The sequence below is a fragment of the Schistocerca nitens genome, chromosome 11, assembly GCF_023898315.1.
Source record: "Schistocerca nitens isolate TAMUIC-IGC-003100 chromosome 11, iqSchNite1.1, whole genome shotgun sequence".
Classification (NCBI taxonomy): domain Eukaryota; kingdom Metazoa; phylum Arthropoda; class Insecta; order Orthoptera; family Acrididae; genus Schistocerca; species Schistocerca nitens.
In genome coordinates this window covers 157,278,688-157,297,981 of record NC_064624.1, presented here as the reverse complement: position 1 = coordinate 157,297,981, position 19,294 = coordinate 157,278,688, and the positions used below count along the sequence as shown (strand labels likewise).

At 38.4% G+C, this 19,294-nt stretch overlaps 1 protein-coding gene across 1 annotated transcript in view; it reads left to right on the top strand.

The window, feature by feature from the left end:
* LOC126213103 (guanine nucleotide-binding protein subunit beta-2) overlaps positions 1-17,836 on the top strand; it is a 278,038-nt gene extending 260,202 nt beyond the window's left edge. Inside the window, exon 8 of the mRNA XM_049940706.1 lies at positions 12,304-17,836. Within this exon, the coding sequence (XP_049796663.1) occupies positions 12,304-12,410 (107 nt within the window). The 3' untranslated portion in view covers positions 12,411-17,836. The remainder of the gene's footprint in view (positions 1-12,303) is intronic.
* The last annotated feature ends 1,458 nt before the right edge of the window (positions 17,837-19,294 follow it).

Sequence of the window (19,294 nt, the reverse complement as noted above, 5' to 3'; positions counted from 1 at the left end):
AACCTCTTCAAAGAACTGGGTATACTAACTACTGCCTCTCAGCATATTTACATATTAATAAAATTTGTCGTAAATAATATATCTCTTTTTCCAACAAACAACTCAGTTCATACATACAATACCAGGAACAAAAATGATCTGCACAAGGACTTAAAAGCACTTACTTTAGTTCAAAAAGGGGTCCACTACTCAGGAACACTCATCTTCAATAATTTGCCAGGAAACATAAAAAATTTAGTTAGAAATAAAGATCAGTTTAAAAGGAGCCTGAAAGACTTACTACTGGCCAACTCCTTCTACTCCATTGGCGAAATTTTTAATAGAAACAAATGATGTATTGTATTTATTCATACTATTAGTATTGTTATTTCAGCTTAAAAAAATCGACATGTTCCACATCCACGAGGATCTCCTCAGCACGGATCTATGGAACGAAAAACTAATCTAATCTGGGTGAAGCCGTGGGTTTTACGACGACACGATAAAAGCATTCAACAAAACTTGTTACGTGAGCATACAGTGGAAGACGTCAAGTCGTACATCAATTACTTAAGAATGGATGAGCATACATTTCTGTATGTGCTCAATGAAGTGTATCCTCATATCACAAAGCACAATTTTCACTTAAGAACTGCTACATCTTCAGAAGACAGGCTCACTATAACACTCCGATTCCTTGCTACAGGAGAGGGTTATGTTAGGTTAGGTCAGGTTAGGTCTCCAATCTTCTTAATCTATTTTTGTATTCAGGGTGCCTCACGTTGTAAAGCGCCTCATCAGCTTCAGACATCTCTATTAATTCTGTAGTTGTGGCACACACCAATTCTATTTACCGGCAATGGTTATAAAAACACTACAGACGACAGAACGCTGCAGCGATGCTAGCGCTCCGCGTGGTAACATATCGCATTGCAGTGAACAGAAGAGAAGCGATTTCTTTGATCAAATATACGGCCTCCGCCTAGATTTGATCAAATATTGGACGACATTTGTCAAAGATCCCTATTACACTATCAAATATCTTTGACAAAGATATTGGACAAAGATATTGGACAAAGAAATTTGATAGTGTAATACCGGCCTTAGGGACACTGTTGCTCCTGGGGTATCGGCGAGGACCATTCGCAACCGTCTCCGTGAAGCTGGGCTACGGTCCCGCACACCGTTAGGCCGTCTTCCGCTCACGCCCCAACATCGTGCAGCCCGCCTCCAGTGGTGTCGCGACAGGCGTGAATGGAGGGACGAATGGAGACATGTCGTCTTCAGCGATGAGAGTCGCTTCTGCCTTGGTGCCAATGATGGTCGTATGCGTGTTTGGCGCCGTGCAGGTGAGCGCCACAATCAGGACTGCATACGACCGAGGCACACAGGGCCAACACCCGGCATCATGGTGTGGGGAGCGATCTCCTACACTGGCCGTACACCACTGGTGATCGTCGAGGGGACACTGAATAGTGCACGGTACATCCAAACCGTCATCGAACCCATCGTTCTACCATTCCTAGACCGGCAAGGGAACTTGCTGTTCCAACAGGACAATGCACGTCCGCATGTATCCCGTGCCACCCAACGTGCTCTAGAAGGTGTAAGTCAACTACCCTGGCCAGCAAGATCTCCGGATCTGTCCCCCATTGAGCATGTTTGGGACTGGATGAAGCGTCGTCTCACGCGGTCTGCACGTCCGGCACGAACGCTGGTCCAACTGAGGCGCCAGGTGGAAATGGCATGGCAAGCCGTTCCACAGGACTACATCCAGCATCTCTACGATCGTCTCCATGGGAGAATAGCAGCCTGCATTGCTGCGAAAGGTGGATATACACTGTACTAGTGCCGACATTATGCATGCTCTGTTGCCTGTGACTATGTGCCTGTGGTTCTGTCAGTGTGATCATGTGATGTATCTGACCCCAGGAATGTGTCAATAAAGTTTCCCCTTCCTGGGACAATGAATTCACGGTGTTCTTATTTCAATTTCCAGGAGTGTATATACCATGCTTTCTGATATACCAATAGTTAGTTATTTAGTTTCATGCTGCATGTGTCATTTGCACGATAAATCGTAATGATGTGTAACTAGTCATTATACAGGGTGAGTGACTAACTATTGTCACCAAGAGCAACTCCGAAAGTGTGATTGGAGCTGGGAAGTTTGTGGGACAAAAGTTGCTTGGGACAACGGGGGCCATAGTATAACGTTGGTTTTTTGTTGCTAGGTGGGGTCGCTTCTAAGATATGAATGTCAACTTTGTTTTTTTTAAATAGGATGCTATAGTTTGGTACTTATTTTCTGATAGCGGCTATCGAGACGAATCCAATGATGTGTAACAGTAAGGTCTTCGAAGGTCAACAAAGCTCACAATGGTGGCATGAACGTCCATTTACAGAAGGTGTTCGAAGTGACGACCATTGGTACCAGTGCAGTGCTGCAATATTCTATATCATGGATTGAGCGGTATTCCTTATCACATCGGCACTTACCGAATCACATGCTCTGACAATTCTCTCTTGTATACCTTCAGGTGTAGTTGGAACGTCTTTATAAACAATGTCTTATACGAATCCTGACAAGAAAAAATCCAGAGGCGTCAAGTCTGGCGAGCGAGCCAGCCACGACACATCTCCTCCGCATCCAGTCCAATGATTTGGGAATTGTCTCAGCAACTCATTTGTAGCCATCAGCTAAAAATGTGCCGGACACCCATTGTGTTGATACCACATTCTGTTCCTTGTTCTTCCAATAACAGACCTAATATTACGTGCAGGAATGTGGTGTACTTCCTACCATTAAGATTTCCTTTGATGAAATAGGGGCCTATAATTCTGTCCTCCAGAATCCCACACCATACATTCAGCGGCCACAGTTTTTGGTGTGCAACTTGCCGCAGCCAGCATGGATTTTCAGTTGCCTAATAATGCATGTTATCCAAATTAACATTTCCATGATTCGTGAATGTACTCTCGTCAATAACTAAAATCAAATTAATAAACGTATCATCCCTCTGAATCTGAAGTTGAGCCCATCGGCAGAATTGTATTGCGAAACCATCAGATGGTGTTTACATGCCAATGGCACGTTAGATGGATACACCGTATTCGGCGAATATTTACTATTTGCAGGATATACGAGAGAGAATTGTCTGTCAGAGCATGTGCTTTGATAAGTGCCAAAGTGATAAGGAATACCACTCAATCCATGATAAGAAGAGTGGAGCACTGGACTGATACCAATGGTCATCACTTCGAACACCTGTAAATGGATCTTAATGCCGCCATTTTGACCTTTGTTGACCTTCAAAGACCTTACTGTTACACGTCGTTGGATTCATCTCGATAGCTGCTAAAAGAAAATAAGTACCAAACTATAGCATCGCACTTTAAAAACAAAACAAAGTTGACATTCATATCCCTGATGCGATCCCACCTAGCAACAAAAAACCAACGTCATATTATAGCTCACGTTGCTCCATGCAACATTTGTCCCGCAAACGTTTCAGCCAAAATCATACTTTTGGAGTTATTCTAGGTGGCAATAGTTGGTGACTCACCCTGTATATACGAGGGCGTTTGAAAAGTCCGTGCAAAAATAAAAACTACTTACTTGTTTGAGGTAAACTTTTTTGTCTTTCGGCATAGTCTCCGAGGGAGTCAAGTCTATGGAATAGGGGGGATGTGAAACGACTTAGAATCCTATTTCCATTAATTTTGCGACCACAACGGGTGACGTGTGTGCTGGCGCATTGTCGTGATGGAAAAGGACTTATTTGCTGTCCAATCGCCGGTTTTTTTTTTTTTTTTTTTTTTTTTGCGGCTTGGGTTTCAAACGGTCCAATAACGATGAATAATATGCACGTGTAACAGTTTTACCATTTTCCAGATAGTCGATGAGGATTATCCCTTGCGAATCCCAAATACAGTCGCCATAACCTTTCCGGCCGAAGAACTGGTCTTCGCCTTTTTTGGTGCAGATTCTCTCTTGGTAACCCATTGTTTATATTGTGCTTTGGTCTCTGGAGTATAGTAATGTATCCATGTTTCACCCACAGTGACGAAACGACACTTAGAGTCCTACAGATTCTTCCTGAACGGCTGAAAACCATCGTTGCAACACCTCACACGATTCCGTTTTTGGTCAAGCAATGGCGGAACCCATCTTGCAGATAGCTTTCTCATGTCCAAATATTCATGCAAAATATTATGTACCCGTTCATTCATACACGGTCCCAATCTTCTACACAGTCCAATCTACCAGTTTCACCAATGATGATGAATGATGAGGATAGCACGAACATCCAGTCCCGAGGCAGAGAAAATCGCCAACCTGGCCTGGAATCGGACTTGGGACCCTGTGGTCGAGAGGCAGGAACGTTAGCCACTATACCACGAACTGTGGATTTCCTGGACTTGCACCGTAGGGTTGAGAACTGCAAGGTCCCCCTAAATGGGTCAGGTGTGCACTACATATCAGAGGCTGCTACTCAGGTAGCTGACTGTGTTTCGGGTGCACACAAGGGTTCTTTTAGATTGGGTGACTCTATCCAATCCATATAACGATAGCTGTAGGAAACCCAGAAGTATCAGTGTAAGATCGAAAAAAAGTGCTTCCAATAGGTTAAAGTATTAAAATCCTAATGGTGAACTGCTGAAACATTCACAACACAGCGACAGAGTTTGAAGCGCTCATGAAAAACAGTGAAGCTCACACAAAACGAAGCACAGAAAGCTGGTTGAAATCTGAAATTTATAGCACTGAGATTTTTGAGGAGAATTTAAGTGTATATCGAAAGAATAGGCACATGGGAAATGGTGGTGGCTTATTAATTCAAATCCACCAAGTTAGAAATTTAAGCTGCTTGTAAGACTGTTTGGGAAAGGCTCAGTATCAGGGGTGGGCATAAAATGATAATTGAATCCTTCCATCGCCCACCAGACTCATCTCCTGATGCGACCAAAAACTTTAGAGAAAATCTCAATTCACTTTTATGTAAGTTCCCCTATGACACTGTAATCACTGGTGGAGACTTTCATCATCCAATAAATAATTGGGAAAATTACAGTTTCGTTAGTGACAGGTGTGATAAGAGATCCTGTGAAACTGCTAAACGCCTCCTCTGAAAACTACCTGTAACAGATAGCTAGGAACCCCATTCATGATGGAAACATATTGGATGTAATGGCAACAAATAGACCTGACCTCTTTGAGGATGTCCACATCGAAATTGGTATCACTGACCATGGTGTGGTTGTGGCAACAAAGTACAAAGAACAACTAAAACATGCAGAAAGATATATATTTTCAGTAAACTAGTCAAAAAATTAGTAGTGCCATATCTCAATGAGAAATATGAAACTTTCATCACAGGGCAAGAACATGTAGAGGAACTCTGGCTCAAGTTTAAAAGAATAGTTGATCATGTACTGGATAGATGTGTACCCAGTAGAACAGTGCATAATGAGAGGGAACCCCATGGTATACAGTCACTTTAAAGAACCTTCTGAAGAAACTGAGAGTATTGCATAATAGGTGTAAAACGAAGTGTAGGGATATAGATAGAGACATTCTGAATGAAATAAGTTGGGCTGTCAAGAGAGCAACGCGCGATGCCTTCAGCGACTACTGTAGCAGAATATTGTCAATTGATCGTTCACAGAAACCAAAGAGATTCTGGTCATATGTAAAGGCTGTTAGTGGCACCAAAGTCAGTGGCACCAGTCCCTAGCGAAACTGAGGGTAACAAAGAAAAGCTGAAATGCTTAACTCCATTTTCAAAAGTTCATTTGCAGTGGGAAACCCAGGAGAACTTTTCCGATTTAATCCTCATACCACTGAAAAGATTAATGAAACAAGTATTAGTGTCGGTGGTGTTGAGAAACAGCTGATATAACTGAAACTGAACAAAGCTCCAGGCGCCGAAGGAATTGCTGTCAGACTTTATACTGAATTTGCGGCTGACTTAGTCCCTTTTCTAACTGTGGTAGATCCCTCGGCCAAAAAACCGTGCCCAGTTCTTGTAAAAAGCCATAAGTCACACTTCTACTGATCCAAAAACTACTGTCCAATATCCTTGACATGAATTTGATGTAGAATCTTAGCTCAAACGTAATGAGGTACCTTGAGCAGAAGGACCTCCTCACTGGCAGCCAGCGTGGATTTAGAAAACATGGATCATGTGGAAACACACACTCGCACTTCTCTCACATGACATACTGACAACTTTGGATCAAGACAGTCAGGTAGACGCTGTACTTCTAGATTTCTGAAAAGTGTTTGACTCAGTACAACACCTACGCTTGTTGTCAAAACTATGATCATATGGGGCATCAAGTGAAATTTGTGACTGGATTGAGGACGTTTTGGTAGAGAGGACATAACATGTTATCTTGTATGGAGTGACATCATCAGATGTAGAAGTGACATCGGATGTGTCCCAGGGAAGTGTGTTGGGCCCCTGGCTGTTCATGATGTATATTAATGATCTTGCAGACAATATTAATGGTAAAATCAGGCTTTTTGCAGATGGTGCAGTTATCTATAACAAACTACTATCTGAAAGAATCTGCATAAATATCCAGTAGGATCTTGATAACATTTCAAAGTGGTACAAACATTGGCAACTTGCTTTAAATGTTGAGGAATGTAAAATTTTGCACTTCAGCATACTATGACTATAATATCAGTGAGGCACTGTTGGAATCAGCCAACTCATGCAAATACCTGCATGTAACACTTTCTAAGAATATGAAGTGGAATAATGACATAAGTTTAGTTGTGAGTAGAGCAGGTGGTTTGTCTTCGGATTTATTGGTAGAATGCTGGGGAAGTGCAGTCAGTCAACAAAGGAGAGCTTCTGTAAAGTTTGGAAGGTAGGAGACGAGGTACTGGCAGAAGTAAAGCTGTGAGTACCGGGCGTGAGTCGTACTTCGGTAGCTCAGATTGTGGAGCACTTGCCCGCGAAAGGCAAAGGTCCCGAGTTCGAGTCTCGGTCGGGCGCACAGTTTTAATCTGCCAGGAAGTTTCAACAAAGGAGATTGCTTACAAATTACTCATGCAGTTGGTTCTAGAATGTTGCTCAAGTGTGTGGGATCCATACCAAATAGGACTAATAGGGGATATTGAACGTATACAGAAAAGGCAGCACAAATGGTCACAGGATTGTTTAAGCTGTGGGAGTGTGTCACAGAGATGTTGAAGGAACTCAAGTGGAACACTCTTGAAGATAGATGAAACACATAAGCTATCCCAAAAAAGGTCTATCCACAAAGTTTCAAGAAGTGGCTTTATGATTCTAGGAATATACTACAACCCCCTATGTATCCCTCATATAGGGATGATGAGGGTAAGATTAGAATAATTACTGTATGCACAGAGGCATTCAAAGAATTATTCTTCCCACGCTCCATGCATGAATGGAACAGGAAGGTACCCTAATAACTGGTACATTGAGATATACTCTCTTCCATATTGTTCATGGTGGTTTGGAGAGTATAGATGTAGATGTACATGTAGATAGCAAGATAGCGCAAGTCAAAATAATGGTGGATAGCAACACTACTCAGTTCAAATTTGAAGTATTTCGTATGAGCGAAAGTGCAGGCGGATAATTTTAGAGTTTGCACTGAAGATTACAACGTGTGTGTGGGTTTTTAAAATGCTCTACAAAGTACTAACTAAACTGTAGCAATTAAAAAAGAAAAAAATTTAACTTTTCGAAGTTCATGACAACAGTTATGATTAACAACAATGGCTGTAATTTATGGTAGCAGTTTGTTATTTGATTTGCTAGCCCAAATCATTTTTAAACACTGTTTTTACGCAGTCAAGCGTTAATGACAAGATTTTGATAATCTGCACTATTGATGGAATTATATTTGTACACTGACAACGTAACTGTTAGTCAGTCTTAAATTACAAAATAAAATAATCTTCTTCTCTAACTGACACCGTAAATTATTGTGGTGTATGACTCAGTGATGAATTAGATTAGAACCAGTACACCACAGAGTCTTTAAGGAAGTGAACTCCAACATATAAAAGGAGTTCAAACTTTGATTACTTTACAAATGAGTATTTGACGTTAAACATGTAATCGAGAAAAAGTTCAACGAAGTTATGAAATGAAATGTTAGGTCTGTTGGAAGTCGCCAAGTTCTCTCATTTTCAGATACCATGTGACTGTAGCCTGGGCATCTGCATGCAGCAAGCTATGCACCCTCAACATGGCTACACATTTCCTAACTGCTGTACTTGCCTAGCTGTCTTAAACCTTGAACATAAGAATATATCTCTTAATGAGTGGATTATGACTGCATTTTGATTAATAATTGGGTCACATATTGTTGTTGTTGTGGTCTTCAGTGCTGAGACTGGTTTGATGGACCGATGACCGTAGCAGTCTGGTCCCTTTAACCCCACAAACCACAAACCACTGGTTTGATGCAGCTCTCCATGCTACTCTATCCTGTGCAAGCTTCTTCATCTCCCACTACCTACTGCAACCTACATCCTTCTGAATCTGTTTAGTGTATTGATCTCTTGGTCTCCCTCTACTATTTTTACCCTCCACGCTGCCCTCCAATACTAAATTGGTGATCCCTTGATGCATCAGAATATGCCCTACCAACCGATCCCTTCTTCCAGTCAAGTTGTGCCACAAATTTCTCTTCTCTCCAATTCTATTCCATAGCTCCTCATTAGTTATGTGATCTACCCATCTAATCTTCAGCATTCTTCTGTAGCACCACATTTCGAAAGCTTCTATTCTCTTCTTGTCCAAACTATTTATCGTCCACGTTTCACTTCCATACATATCTACACTCCATACAAATACTTTCAGAAACGACTTCCTGACATTTAAATCTATATTCGATGTTAACGAATTTGTCTTCTTCAGAAACGCTTTCCTTTCCATTGCCAGCCTACATTTTATATCCTCTCTACTTCGACCATCATCAGTTATTTTGCTCCCCAAATAGCAAAACTCCTTTACTACTTTAAGCGTCTCATTTCCTAATCTAATTCCCTCAGCATCACGCGACTTAATTCGACTAAATTCCATTATCCTCGTTTTGATTTTGTTGATGTTCATTTTATATCCTTCTTTCAAGACACTGTCCATTCCATTGAACTGCTCTTCCAGGTCCTTTGTTGTCTCTGACAGAATTACAATGTCGTCGGCGGACCTCATCTACATCTACATCTACATGATTACTCTGCAATTGACATTTAAGTGCTTGACAGAGGGTTCATTGAACCACAATCATACTATCTCTCTACCACTCCACTCCCGAACAGCGCGTGGGAAAAACGAACACCTAAATCTTTCTGTTCGAGCTCTGATTTCTCTTATTTTATTTTGATGATCATTCCTACCTATGTAGGTTGGCTCAACAAAATATTTTCGCATTCGGAAGAGAAAGTTGGTGACTGAAATCTCGTAAATCTCGCCGCGACGAAAAACGTCTTTGCTTTAATGACTTCCATCCCAACTCGCGTATCATACCTGCCACACTCTCTTCCCTATTACGTGATAATACCAAATGAGCTGCCCTTTTTTGCACCCTTTCGATGTCCTCCGTCAACCCCACCTGGTAAGGATCCCATACTGCGCAGCAATATTCTAACAGAGGATGAACGAGTGTAGTGTAAGCTGTCTGTTTTTATTTCTTCACCATGGATTTTAATTCCTACTCCGAACTTTTCTTTTGTTTCCTTTACTGCTTGCTCAATATACAGATTGAATAGCATCGGGGAGACGCTACAACCCTGTCTCACTCCCTTCCCAACCACTGCTTCCCTTTAATGCCCCTCGACTCTTATAACTGCCATCTGGTTTCTGTACAAATTGTAAATAGCCTTTCGCTCCCTGTATTTTACCCCTGCCACCCTCAGAACTTGAAAGACAGTATTCCAGTCAACATTGTCAAAAGCTTTCTCTAAGTCTACAAATGCTGGAAATGTAGGTTTGTCTTTCCTTAATCTATTTTCTAAGACAAGTTATAGGGTCAGTATTACCTCACGTGTTCCAATATTTCTAACTGATCTTCCCTGAGGTCGGCTTCTACTAGTTTTTCCATTCGTCTGTAAAGAATTCGTGTTAGTATTTTGCAGCTGTGGCTTATTAAACTGATAGTTTGGTAATTTTCACACCTGTCAACACCTGCCTTCTTTGGCATTGGAATTATTATATTCTTCTTGAAGTCTGAGGGTATTTCGCTTGTCTCATACATCTTGCTCACTAGATGGTAGAGTTTTGTTAGGGTTGGCTCTCCCAAGGCTATCGTTAGTTCTAATGTGACGTTGTCTACTCCCAGGGCCTTGTTTCGATTTAGGTCTTTCAGTTCTTTGTCAAACTCTTCATGCAGTATCATACCTCCTATTTCATCTTCATCTACATTCTCTTCCATTTCTATAATATTGTCCTCAAGAACATCGCCCTTGTATAGACCCTCTATATACTCCTTCTACCTTCCTGCTTTCCCTTCTTTGCTTAGTACTGGGTTTCCATCTGAGCTCTTGATATTCATGCAAGTCGTTCTCTTTTCTCCAAAGGTCTCTTTAATTTTCCTGTAAGCAGTATCTATCTTACCCCTAGTCATATGCGCCTCTATATCCTTACACTTGTCCTCTAGCCATCCCTGCTTAGCCATTTTGCACTTCCTGTCGATCTCATTTTTGAGACGCTTGTATTCCTTTTTGCCTGCTTCATTTACTGCATTGGTCACAAATTATGTGGAATCAAGTTTTTGTTGCCCCAGAAGCCATTAGAGTAGCAACTTACAACTGGGACTGTGCTGCATAAACTGTGTTAGTTGTTTAGTAATGTAGATCAGAAGCAGTGATTAATTAATAAAGATGAGAGGATTGAAGGAAGTTGTTTATTTACAAAATGTAATAAACTTTGGATTCATTACAAACTGAATACCATTCATTTTTTCATTTTTTATTTTATATATTTATTTATTTTTGGTGGAGCGTTCAGCCAGTTATCAGACAAGCTAATAGTTGGGCAGGTGGCGATCCCAGTTGCGAATAAATGAGAGGGGCTTACCAGTTCTGGCATACACCTTACAATACAACCAAGTGAAACCTCCCAAAAATCTTGGTCAAAACAGGGAATTGGAACCACATTAATTTATTTCTGGGACATTATATTTCGTATAGGATGTTGTCACAGTCAAAAATTGAAGTATTGCGTGTGTGTTTTGTTTTACTGAATGGAGTGTAATACGATCATATCCTTTTTGTGCATAGAGCAATGAATACATAACTTTGGCGTGTAAGTCCCTACCTAAGAGTCTGTTAGAAAAGTCTTTTCGTAGGCTGTATTTTACCTCATTGCTAGATTCCAATATTATGACACTGCCATAGGATCTGATGATGAATCCAGTTTGTTAATCCATCCAACTCTTGTTCTCTTGTAGGCTCCAAGTTTCAAGATGTGATTAACGTGAACATGTGATACGCAGTAAATTATGGAGCACTACTGCAAATACACTGTTCCATTCGAAAGCATACAGTATACCATATTTATTTAGTTATGGTACATAGCACAGTTGCACCCTTTGCAGTTCATTCAGAGCTACTCGCAGGCCTAGTGCTATTTATATTTATGCCATTTACACATTGTTTTGATTGCAAGTATATGACCATTGTGCTTAGCATTCCCGAAACCATCTTTGTAGAGCTCACACAAAGTCACCAGGCTCATGCACAGAATCATGTTCTCATCCCAACTGCTGCGTGAGTACGTTCCTTTCTGTTGAATGGGCGACTGCTCATTTTGCTGTCATCTGCTGGGCTGTGTGCTCCATCCATTAGATGCAGCCACACCAGCTGTATACATGTTGATTTTTTTTTCAATGGCCTAGTCACACACTGTTGATATCAAACGTTTTATTGTCAAAATACTGGCATAACCAATTAGTATCAGCATCTGCAGACACACTGGTTGTAGCTTGGATGTTGTATGAGATAAGGGTTTGACCAAAGGCTTCATCTGTTGAGCTGTGTGCCCCTACTCGAACACGACCATTCAGAACCAGTCCTCCTGCCACTGCCATTCTCCAACCCCCCCCCCCCTTTCCATTTCTTCCACATGGGTAACAGAAGTAATTTTCTGAGTACTCTGCAGTCAGTTTTTTTATGAGTTGAAAGTCATAGCTCACACTTTTTTCGCTGTGAATCGCTGTTTCACTACCTTTTATAATAATCCAGTTAACATGTACCTGTAAGTCATTTGTAAGACTGAGATTTCAGATGATGGTTGTGAACTGCCATTGACATGTATGTTGTTGTTGTTCTTGCAGGCACGCTGTCTGGGCATGAGAACAGGGTGACATCACTGAACGTGTCCCCCAATGGCATGGCTGTGGCCACATGCTCCTGGGACCAGTATGTACGAGTCTGGGGCTGAACCCAGGACCCCTGCCACTGCCACCACCACCACCCATAGCCCCACCCACCATAAACAGCCGACTGGAGAGCAGATGTTGGCCGTCCAGTATGATGTCACCTCATGGAAAGGCACTTCAACACTTTTGAGGTCGTGACATATAGTACAGTGTGAGGGCACTGCCCAAGAGGTGAAATGAATCTCACAATGCCATGCACTCTCCCCATTCTTAACTGATACATTTCAAGAGTATTACTACAGGATGTCGGGTTAAGCTTCAGGCTGCTACAAATCAAACTGCAGACAAATTGCACTACTCACATTCACCAATATCGTTTATTTTATCCAAAATTTAGTTCAAGAACTATACTCTCTCCTCTTCATACTGACATTACATTTTTTGTGCTGCAAAGCCATTAATGTGCTTCTTCTTGCTTCATTTTATAAGTTAGTAATTGATATATCAATTTATATAGAAATATGTTATCATGTCACAAGTGTAATTACGCTACAGCACTAATATTACTTCATTCTACTCTCAAACACTCATATATTTTTGCATCATCTCAGTCACATCATATCACTCACTCCAATTCAGTTCCACCACTTCTCCAATTCTCACTTCTGCATCTGCCTGTATATTTGAAGTCATTGTAACCAACACCATTTTTAACAAATACTGGATGTAAGGTTCAGTTTTCAGGTGTTATAAATTAATTTACAAACAAGTTGTTCTGTTCACAGTCACCAAAATTATTAATTCTGGCCACATATAGTTGTAAACAGTTACCCCCATCTTATTAATGTCGACAGCTGCATTTGCTCTGTGGTAACACAAGTAATTTATTTGTTCTTGTCTCATTATATAAAGTAACACTTGACATATTAATTAATATGGAGGTATAGTATCATATATAAAGCATAATTACGCTACAGCAATAGTACCAGATACTCACAAACACACAAATATTTGTACAGCATTACAATCACACAATATCACTCACTCCACTTTAATCTCATAACTTCTGCCTTTGCAATACTTGTTTCTGAATACTCCTGTGTAGTTAAATATGACATAACAGATGTAATTTAAAAATATCAATACTTAATATGAGGTTAAGCTTAAGAATGTTAAAAATCAAATGTCAAAATTTGTGTTTTTGTGGTGTGATACATTAATGTATCTACCCTTGGTTCATTTCATATATTAGTGTTAGATGAATCAATTTTTACAGTGATGTATAATCTTTCCTTAAGTATAATTATACTACAGTTGTTACACTATTTTCGTTAATTCTAAAATACATATCCATTTGTGCACCATCTTAATCAGACCATTTTACTCATTGCACTTCATTCCCTACACTCGATAGCAACTGAAAGCAGGAGAAAGTCAAATAGTAGAAAAAAAAATTCTCACACAAAAACACAAGGTTCATTCAGTGGACTTCATACAGTTAACATTATCTTGTGTGGAAAATATCCCTTAAGTTTTTTTAAGATAAACTCACAGTATTGTCGATCCTATTTTCTTAGTCTAATTCTTGTCTATGTACTACCCTCCAGTTTGGTTACATTGCTTGAAAGCAAATAAACTGTTTGCAATTTGATGCCAGTAGGAAAAAGGGAATGGTTGCCCCTAGTTTTTTCATATGGAATACAACAAAAATGGCATAAAATCTCATTTATTTTTTATCTTAGAATATCATCTAAAACTGCCTGATTAACGAATAACTTTCTCACTTTCAACTTAATTTTTTGTGTTGCTTTATTAATTCAATTAAAAAACATATAATCCTATTATTTATATGTTTATGAAGTAAATATTATGAGAATATCCCATGCCTGTTAAAAATTCCTAATCACTTTGTAAAGCCTCTCTGTTGTTCCCTGAAAACTTTTGATGACAGATTAAAGCTGAAGCATGTATTGCTTCTGTTTCTCGTTTTTCTTAAATTATTTATTCTTTGTTCTCTATGAACTAATCACATGTCGAAGCTAGACCATTAAAAACTTTCAATTTACTAACTAGGTGTAGAGAATTAATGAAATCATTTTTATGACGCCACAAAGGATCTGTTGCACAGAACTGATCACTCAAGTCAAATTTGGCAAAACATAGTGTTGCTTTGTTAGAAAAAAATAGTTCGATCTAGTAATGACTGTTTTATTGACTCATTTTCATACATTCGTCCTACTGTTCTGCTTCAAACTTAAGTTGAATGAGCAGTTCCTGTTTTGATTCAGAAGAGAAATTGGAAACAAAAGTGACAAGATAACAGATTCAGGAAACATATATCACAAATAGATTTGCATGTTTTGGTGAAGCCATATGAGAAATATCGTGACTGCCAGATTGTTATTTACGAAAATTTAAACAATGGTGAAATTTAAATAAAATGCTTTGTTTATAGAAGTTGCACAAACCATGCTTTAACATACATGCTGATAAGGAAAATAGAAATATCATCCCTTACATTCGTCACTTTCGCAGATAAGTAAAATTCATTCTGGAGCTATTTTTGAAACAGTTATAGCTTTTGCGAAGCATTTTACATCGACAGATAGGCTCTGGAGAGTGGAATGATGCTCCACGATGTGGTGCTTCAACAAGGAGGATTGCAATTCACACTGAAGATTCGTTATATTTTTCGTATTGTTTCCATTGCTTGAATATCCTAATTTTTGTAAACAGTTTCTCAGATTTTTTCAGAATCAGTGCATTTTATCATTGATTCATCACTGCCCTCACAACTACTGTGACGCATTGATGCACAGTTAATTTACACAGCTGCAAACTGAAGAACAGTAACATTTGTCTGACTAGTGGCAGTTTGCTACCAATTATTTCATGTGGCTGTTATCTGAACAAACATATTACCTGAAGACAAAGATATTGTTCTTGCTATGACAGCTATCTTCACATGAAAGTGTAATACAACAGGAACACCTTGGCTCACTCTCCCCTCGATCAGACTTAGGGTCACTGATGTGTGATGTTGCCTAACTAATGAAGTTTTTGAAATGAGAACAATGTAGGTTAAGGAGGCTGCAGTGAACAATCTGTGTGGTTGACGTAATTATTAAATCTGCAATGCAGAAATAAATTTTAAGAAGTTGATGGTTTTATTTTCTCCACTTTTGAAGGTCATAAGCTAGCCTATGTCTGTTACCCTACTGAGCCCAAATTTTATACAAATTTAAGGTGGAATAAAACCAAACTGGGAGGCAGTTGAAAAATTTGAGAAATTTAAAAAACTATGTAACAGCAACAATTTTACAGATTTAGATAAAGTATTATTTTCATTTTGTTTCACAAAAGGACTTGTCTTCTTTATCATTGTTTATTAAATAGAATGCATCCAGAATTTGTGGGATCTTTCAATTTATTTATAAAAGTTTTAATTCACATGTAAACATCTCTTTTGCCTGTGCATTTCGTTCTGAGGTACGGCTTGTTCCACAGAATGTGTCCAGCCTTCAAGGACTTCTTTTAAGTTAACGTAAAACACTTTATTTCAAGATGAAAAACATCCCCACATTTTTGTAGAAAATAAATATCTCTCTTGTTAAAGAGGTTGAGGTGACTTGAACTTTATGACTGTCCTTGTAAAATGTTACATCTGCCTTATGTAATACTATTACAATACATTGCCAACAACAACTGTTACTTTGAAACAGTGTGTTGTATGATAACTATATGTAAAATTATTATTTTCCCGATTATAGTATGTTCTAGACCGAAATGTTTACATCACATTAAGGATAAATATTTCCCAAACCATAATCTTATTACAGAGCTTAATACAACTGGAGCCTGTGTTTCTGCATTTTATGAACAAAGTTAATGTATGTTCAAACCATTTATGGTGATAAATAGGCTGTGATATATACAAATTCTTTCCCAAGTTATCTTGTTAAGAATGATCATTTAAGTTACAAAATGTATATAACTCTGTCATGCCTGAGACATCTGTCATTGATGAAGATGCATAAAAACAATGACCACACCTGCAGTGGCGTTTATAATGAGGTTTATAAATTACAGCAGAAAAATGAAAGGGATGTGATGAATTTATATGGGGATCCAAATTTACATAATCATAATGAGAATCCTGAATAATATTTACCAAACAATGAAGTGTTGATTATTTGAATAAGAGTTTTCAGAAGCTTCTTATATATATAGTGTAAACTGTAATTTACATAAAAAATTCAATTCCAGTGTGACACTAACTTATACGGAAATGTGTGTTCAGTGTACAATATCAATTTCTACGTGGATTACTAAGTTGTTGGTACATATTGTAGTGACACTGTAAAACACAGATGACAGTTCCAGCAAAAAATCCATAGGAATGAAACTAATGTAAACATGACTGAGAATGAGGGAGCCGTACTTGAAAATACTTTGTAGATAAATGAAGCAGCAACAGTAATATCATAATACAGTGTTTGTTTCTCATCTCATTTATGTAGCCCTGGACATTTTGCGGAATGTGCTACAAAGCTGGTGTAACATTGACCAATGAAGATGTAAGCACCTTATATGCAAGCTCACAAGGGAGTATAATAATGATGCAGCTTAACAGGTATATCCTGTGTCTAACACTGTACTGGTAAAAGTAACTATTTGGTGTTTAGTCACATACATGGACAATTATCAGTACATACTAATACAGTGTGAGTGGAGTCATTATATTAGAGTCTAAAAATAAAATTAATTTTACCAGGTTCAAACAAAAATGTGGATATAACAAATAAGAAACAAATCATTGCAGACACACTAATAAAAGTTTGTACAGTTATCAGGGGAGGGGCCTACCTACTGGCCAGAGCTGTACTATGCGTCATGAAGTTTGCTGCAAATTGATAGCTTTCCCTAAACTACTGTAACAGTGATTTGTAGTCAACAATAAGCAAGGGATTTCACATGTTTTGTGCCATAGTAATAGATTGCCTAAAGAACTAATAACATTGGTTAAACATTCAGCAAACAATCCATTTCAGCTTTTTATTAATAACTTAATGAGAGCTTAACGTTTATTTGTTATGTACTCTCTTCCATAAACGTTGTGGAACGGATTATTGCAGGTACACAACCTGCATCATATGTAATGTAGTAAAAAGTCTGAATAACGAATACTGTAGTAACAAACTGCCTGTGTACCAAACTCTTTACAAATCAATTTTCATGTTTGTTTCTTTGGAGAATGCTGCTTAACATGATAATGTGTTGTAATTAGATAATATTCAGCAGTAAGGCTATGCTAATGTCATTCATTGACTGATTACACAAATTCCGTTGACATCACCAAGAAAACAAATTATATGTTTGGAGGGAGCATTAGAAGTCAAGAGGTAATCATATTTTAAATTTATCATCATTAAACTGCTAGTCTCTCAAATAATAAAAAATTAGCAGAGTGCTGTTACTCTGAAAACTGTTACTGTGTTTTCATTTAATCCAGTCATTTGTTACAAGTGTATACTGGTTGTTTAACAGTTATACAGCTTCAATGATAATTTTTGTTCTGGTTCTAAGTATAATTCGCCCAAGATTAAACCATGCAGGGAACAAAAATTTTGATTATAGCTTCACAGGAAAAGTGTCACATTGTTGTAGAACACTTTACTACATTAAATGAATGCTAATTAAATACATAATAATAAAAATAACAATTTTGCTGCTTAACATAATAACAGTCAGTTACTGACAAAATGGAGAGAATGGGGAAATTGATGACCATTTCTTATTGTTAAGAGCCATGTCAGCTTTTGCATCGAATAAAATGCGGAAACTGTAGAAAATACCAAGGAGGAATACAGTCATCTACATGCTGCAGGAACAGAAGCCAAGGTGCATGGATGATAGGGGAATGCATTTATTGAACCTGGACAGTCAAGAGAATTGTAAGAGAAGCTAATAATACAGTATATGTTTTGAATTTAAGTTGTCTACTAATTTCTTGCTTCATATCTGCCAACAATGGTTAGTGCCATCAATTCTCCCATGTATGAAATAACGAGATACCTAGCAAACTAGTTTACAATCATATATTGGTAAAACTGACTCATATATAAAAGACTCGCATCATTTTACTGAGAAACTTACCGGACTAATTGTAGCTCCTGAAGATATTCTTGTAAGTTTTGACATAGCGTCCGTATTCACTATGATTCCAGTTAACGAAGTTATGATTTTCATAATGGATATTTTTCCAGGAGATTTGACTGCCCTTTTAACACATTGCCTTAGATTGAGTAGCATCTAGTGGGATTATGAATTTTATGAGCAACTTGACAGTGTAGCAAAGGGTAACCCATTAGGTCCTGCGATAATTAATTTCTATATGGAGAAATTCGAACAATCGGCTCTGGACAAAGCAAATAAAAAACCATCACACTGGTATTGGTTTGTAGATGACACATTTATGGTTTGGCCTCATGGTAGAAAGGCTTTGGACAAATTATTTCATCGCCTAAATAAAATTAATCCAAAAATCCAGTTCACCATGGAAATGGAAAATGATAATAAAATTTGTAAATAGTAGATTTCAGCTATCAGTCGTTCTTTTGAAATTTTATTGGCAGATCTAGATTTCAGCTAGAAACTAGCCATTCTCAATGCACTATCATTTTTGAGCAATGCATGTAATTGAATATTGAATGAACTGTGGATGAAGCCCGACCAACAGGCTTTACATGTATTGATCAAAAATGATAGTGCATTGAGAATGGCTAGTTTCTAGCTGAAATCTAGATCAGCCAATAAAATTTCAAAAGGGCGACTGACAGCTGAAATCTATTATTTACAGGTCAATATAATAGTCGCTGCATGCAACAGCCTCTGAATGGAGGGTAACCTGATGATAATAAAATATCTTCATTGGGTGTTTTAGTTA